The 6,000-nt window shown below is 42.8% G+C and overlaps 1 protein-coding gene across 1 annotated transcript; it reads left to right on the forward strand.

The window, feature by feature from the left end:
* Window positions 1-865: 865 nt before the first annotated feature.
* Window positions 866-4,426, forward strand: LOC111836086 (cytohesin-interacting protein-like). Its single transcript, XM_023797090.2, has 8 exons — window positions 866-1,091; window positions 1,463-1,512; window positions 1,662-1,716; window positions 1,888-1,990; window positions 2,140-2,233; window positions 2,816-2,882; window positions 3,262-3,328; window positions 3,763-4,426. Exons 1-8 carry the CDS (start codon window positions 930-932, stop codon window positions 4,122-4,124), a joined length of 960 nt encoding a protein of 319 aa, XP_023652858.1. The 5' UTR covers window positions 866-929; the 3' UTR covers window positions 4,125-4,426.
* Window positions 4,427-6,000: the final 1,574 nt, after the last annotated feature.

The following is a 6,000-nucleotide window of genomic DNA, read 5'->3' on the forward strand; positions in this document are numbered from 1 at the left end:
GAACTCTACCTCCTCCTGTGACACATTCAGCAGCAGCTTTAGCGCTCTTGATTCACAAATTTACACTTAACTACCGTATTATACATTCATGTCCTTGTTTTACGTGAAGCTACCCATTTTTAACGCTTCCTTGACCCCCAAAATGAACCTTAGCCGTTACTGATTAAAAATCAGGCACGGTTTTCCAACTTCACCATAAACTTTAATCAGTGACAAAGTATTTGGGATTTTACTGAATCACAAACACTCGGCAATTTTAGAAGAACACTACAATGACGCCATCTTGCAAGCCTAGGAGATTGTTAATTGATTCCAAAAGTGAGGCTGATATTGAGGCTTTTCTCATACATCATAGTCACCAAGGACAAACTCTCAATGGCCGAACATCACGCCACCTGCCCACTGAGTCTCTGCCTAATACAAACAATCAGTTTCACTCACACACCACTCTATCCACAAACTTAACATAGCATCTGTCTGTCTAGATGTGAATTCTTTCCATAACAAGCCAAAGAACCACGTCTAAAGTATTACAAAAAGAAACAGGTGTGGATTTGAAAATATTTGGAAAAAAAAATGAAAACCACAAAAGCGGTTTTAAATAATTCTGAGTTTAGTCAAAACCCCAAACCTGAAACTTTCAAAGTGCACAAACAGAATCATCCTGAAACGAAATGAAAAACCAAAAACCTGCATTCTAGCAGATTTCTGATCTTGCTAACTCAGATAAAACATTCACACAGAAATTTTTTCGTTGGTTAGGGGGGGGGGGGGGGTAGGGTGGTGCAGTCATCAAATGCAGGTTCACAACAATCACGTGATCTGGACTTCCGCTTTGACTGCTTCATCCCCTCTTGCGAGACGAGGCACAGCCACACAAGTCAGACAGCGCTCCTCTGATTCTCACAGCAGCTACGCCGGTCACCGAAATGAACTTCAGGCAATCGTTCACGAACAACAACGCTGATTACAATCTGGAAGGTTCCATGAGGATCAAGTCTAAAACATGGCTACGCCGATCCCTAAGAAGTATGAGAAGACACCCCAGCAAAGAGATGACAGCACCCGACTCGTACAGGGGGACAAAACAGGTTGGTGAACTTAGTTGGAAAAACATACTTAGATGCTTGGTTAAAATACCAGTAAGTTGCCTTGTAATGGCACTGGCTGATCATGGCAAAGTTGTGTCTTATACCTGTTATGCTAAAAGTAATGGTGTGATCATCTGTAACTGGTGAATGAATCACCCACCCTATCATCCCTCTTTGTAAATGACCTCAGTGGCATGTCTGTATGTTGTGATGTTTGTGCTAAGATCTACATAAGCTGTCGCTCTTGTTTTTATATAGTCTACAAGTCTCATTGTCAACGTACATACATGTCATATCATAAAATTACTTTGCAGTGTTTAGGAAAATGCATGTACTGCAGTGATTCAGGAAAGCATATTGTTTTTGTACAGGTTAATTGCTCTCGATCGTATTGTTTTTTGGACTACACAGACTCTAACAGGTAAGGAAAATTCTCATTGACCGTTTAAAAATCAAATAAACAAATAAATAAATCAACCAGTCACTCATGCTGATATCTGAGTATGCAAGGACTTACTCCTGTGAGCAAAATGAATGACCTGAACAACTGACTGTCACTTTGTTTTACAGAAAATGCGTTACATTGGAAAAGCAGGAAAATGAAGTGTTTGGGTTTGAAGTTCAGGTAAGGTGACCCTCTTGGTCATTCATTTGTGTATCTTACATTTTATCCTTTGGATTAAATTTAATCGCTGGTAATTGGAGCTGAATAACGTCTATGATAATGTCTATGAGGAAATCAGCAAAGGACCATTTATGCTGTGATGCTGAAGTGGTTTTCACTCTCCCTGACCAGACTTACGGGCTACAACACAGGGACAGGACTGCAGTGGAGATGTGCACATATGTTTGTAAGGTACAGGAGGAGAGCCCAGCCCAAAAAGCAGGTCTGATCACAGGTGAGAGGTCTGCACTTCCTCCCGGGGGGGGTTTCAGTAGGGGGTCTCCAACTCGCCTATGATGCAGGTTCACTTCCTATTAGATCTTATCTAAGTTTCTCTAGATCCGGGCCCCTAACAACCCCCCCCCACTCCATTTTTTTTTTCAGGTGATGTTATCGTTGCAGTAAACGGAGTCAACACAGAAGGCACCAGTCATCAATTCATCATCAAACTGATCCAGGAGTCCAGCCATGTTTTAAGGTCAGTCACCTGCCCCCCCCCCCTCCCCCCCCCACCAAGCCCACACCACTGGTAAATGCAGAACAAGCAGCAGGAGGTTAGTCTGCGGTGAAGCAACATACTAGCCAGGTTCTGGACACAAGCTTCCAGCGGGGTCGAGGAATCGTCACTAGGGACCACTAAATACAGAAAATTAAAGCTGTGAAATTACCACACACTGCACAGCAAAGCCAGGAAGGTTACAGCAATAGTTCCCTCTAAGTGCTGACTGGTCCCAAGCCTGGACTTACAATGGGATATTGCTCAATGGTACATTTCAGACCTTCCACAAAAAAACAAAAAGGAGCAAACAAATAAATCAGTGTTTACAATAAGTAAATGTGCACTAAGCTTCCAGACTGAGAAACGCCCAAATCACCAATGAAGCTTTCTGGATCACATGGAGAATCCAGTGGTTCACTCACAGTATTCTGTAAGACGAAGGTCACACAAGGCTGTTTCTGCTGAATAAAACCCTGTCATTAATCTCATGGCTGAGATGGTGTAAAGCCTCAGTCAAATGTTCTGCTGCCAAATCGCTCATGTCCTGTCTCTGCCCTACAGGATGGAGACAGTGAGCAGGACAGTCATGAAGAAGATCGAGCTGGAGATGAAGTTGAGATCTCTGAAGGTATTTTTGCCTCTCTGCTGTCTTTTGTTTGAATGCTTCAGCATATGTCACATGAAAGCCAAGGATCTGATACAAAAACCAGCCGGTCCCAGTTGACTCATGCACATGGCTAGCGGTCGTCCTATCGAAAATAAACAATCGCTGAACATTGGGTTTTGAAACGCCGGTAGCAGAGTTGCAGTGAAGGCACAACTCGACTGGCGGACGGACGCGGGCAGGGAATTACCCAAAGCTATCGAATCGGCCTGGGGATTGATCTGTGTATCCCCTCGATTTCCGAAAAGCCAGCACACTTTCAGATGCACCGTCAGGAACTCACCATGATTACTTCACACATTTTCTGACTCTGTCATTTCCCACCCATCATTTCCCCGTACAGCAAAGCTTGCGTGAGAAGTGGGCGGAGCTTCAGGAACTGACATTACAGGAGCTTCACGTTGCCGGGGGTAAGCGGATACTGGTCGTAAAGCCACAGACACCCACCATACATCCGTTTTCATTTTTTTTTTTTATGTGGCGTTGCCAACTATCTCACGGCCCTGATCTTCACCAGCATTTTAATGTGTTTATCAGAAGTTAAAAACAACCCAAAAAGCACACACTCAGTTTCTAATGTTCTCAGTATTTTCTACAAGTTTAGGGCCCAGCATTGCTAGAGACGGTGTTGCCCAAACCTCTGCTTCATATCCTATTAGTTCATATTTATTTTTATGAAGGAATTACCATCTTTGATAGTGAAAAAGGAAAGATTTTAAAGTTTTAAGGCTGATGTTTAATATAGCCCTACAACCCTGACCAAAATAAGCAGTTTGAAGATCGATGGATGTTTAATTTGGTCACCGTGATGCAAACTAAAGGACATGCCCTCTCCTGTTCACAGCCAATCAGAACGAGTGCTCTTCCTACCCATCTTCCCCCATGTCCCTGGCATCCCCCGTGGAGCTGGACAGCTGCCGCTTATCCAGCGTCAGCAGTTGCTGGAGTATGATGACGGAAGACGGTGAGGACGCCGGTCAACTGACTTCCGACTGTGAGAACCGGAACCTCCAGAAGGGGCGCCGGATGAGTGTTGAAAGCCAGGTCAGCAGTAGTGGCTCCTTATCACCCTCCCTGGACCTCCTGGGGGTCTCCATGCTCTTCGGAACTGTCCCCAGGCGAGCCAAAACCGGCCACGTTCGCAAACGAATCTCAAAGCTGATTCCGGGACTCTCAAACACACTGGAGGGGCAGGAGAACAGCTGAAGACCACCTCGACCTGTTGCTGCTTATGTCTCAACGTTATTTATTATCCAGTTTCACTGGTGACTCATTTATCCCAAACGGACTTACAGTTGTAGTCAGTTACACAGTGTGTTATTTCACAGGAAGTAGTTCGGGTTTAGTGGTTGCAGTTACAGAGACACACGCATCCCTGAACGGACTCTGGCTAGTCAAAGCTGCGCACGTGAGAGCATTATAAAACAACAGATACTCAATCTAACTTAACTTGCATCTAACTTAAGTATAAAAATGTCTTCGTTTTAATAAAGATTTTTTTAAGATTTCATGTGCCATTTGATTTAAATCGCCAAACAGTGTCTTATCTTGCCATGTTTCCTTTTAAACACAGTTGATTATGGTCCTCGAATGGGGGGGCATTGTCCTTTCTATGAGCACGCCGACCCCCTCACTCAACCCCTTCAAATCAATGTCACCCCCCTCTCCGCCCTACTGGTGGAAAACTTATTATGCCTCCTATGAGTATCGATTAAAAACAACAGTTAGCATACGTCCGGGATCATAAGTGAATAAACGTCATGAATATCATGCTTAAAAACAATTAATTAATCTTATACCGTGGTTAAATTAAACAAAGCATTTTGAAAGATTATAGCAATAGATGCTCACATTTGTTTTGCAACATTTTTATTAAAAGGTTATAAATCTTTATAATATTTGTAATAAAGTCATAAATTGATTGTTTCCTTTTTGCAAAGGAAGAGGATTAATTTTGAAAGCCTGAAATCGCCTCTCTTTAAGCCTGTTTTTTGTTGCTGTTTATATGTTGTCGGCAGCAATTTCCATAATGGGCTTATAGTTGTAAAAACATGAAGCCTCCGATACCCTCTATCTTAACACAGATCATCTTCTATCAGGAAAACTAGATAAAAAGGACGGATGATAAGAACCCCAGGGTATTCAGACAGCAGACTTATCAAAACCGCAGGGCAAATGAAGCCAGCGAAACAGGAAGTCCGTGGTGCGAGGACCTGACTACTTTTTTCCAAAACTCCCCGCTAAATTCTCTGCTCTCTGTGCTTTTCACGCTGCCCACCCTCAGCAGTCTAACAATAACCGGATCAGATAAACACCGGGCTCATAGAGCTGATGCAGTAGCCATATTAAAATCAATTGGCTTTCTACTTCAGCACCTGCGTGTTCATCGGTTAATCAGTTTGTTATCGCTATTCAATTAACTTTTCCGATGCATTTATTTGCGTGCACCATCCTAGATATTGCAGATAATGATTAATAAGCAAACCTGCACGCGCGCACACGGGCTACGCCGCAGAGCGGGAAAGTATCGTTTTCAGTTATTTTGGTTACAACACAACTACAAGATAGAGAAGTGTGCAAAAAACATCCTTTATCAGTAATTTTCATACAGCATATACGGGGTGAGAATACTATTAATATCAGGTAGTAAAAAGTGTACCACAATCTGGTTTGAATAGTCTTTATATATTATTGCATTTTTGCAGTGAATGATAGCAATGGTGTGCTAGTTTGTCAGCATTCAGTTTAGTGCGGATGTTTTATAATGCAATTTGTGCAGCTGAGTCCTGTATAATAACCACAGTGAGTCATGGCTCCACTATAAACATTCTGAGCACCTAGTGCACCAGAGCTGTGTGTATTTTTGGTGCACTGAAGATGTTTCTAAGCAACAGAATGAAAGCAGCCCTAAGAGCAGCGTATTTAAATATTGCAGGTATAGGTGAAACATTCTTCTTTCACAGGAGGACATTGTTATGCTCTCGTTAAGCCATGATGCTTCCCTGAACTATAACTTCTGCCAAGTAGTATCTATCTGTCTAATTCGAAGTAATGCTCCTGCCCACAGGATCATGTGGTTGCT

This window comes from Paramormyrops kingsleyae, chromosome 1 (assembly GCF_048594095.1).
Source record: "Paramormyrops kingsleyae isolate MSU_618 chromosome 1, PKINGS_0.4, whole genome shotgun sequence".
Lineage (NCBI taxonomy): Eukaryota > Metazoa > Chordata > Actinopteri > Osteoglossiformes > Mormyridae > Paramormyrops > Paramormyrops kingsleyae.

Bases quoted from the DNA above. Each gene is read 5' to 3' on its own strand.
- LOC111836086 (XM_023797090.2), top strand. From the start codon at position 930: ATGAACTTCAGGCAATCGTTCACGAACAACAACGCTGATTACAATCTG. The intron at 1,717-1,887 runs GTAAGGTGACCC...CTCCCTGACCAG, and splicing joins TGTTTGGGTTTGAAGTTCAG to ACTTACGGGCTACAACACAG. The intron at 1,991-2,139 runs GTGAGAGGTCTG...TTTTTTTTTCAG, and splicing joins AAAAGCAGGTCTGATCACAG to GTGATGTTATCGTTGCAGTA.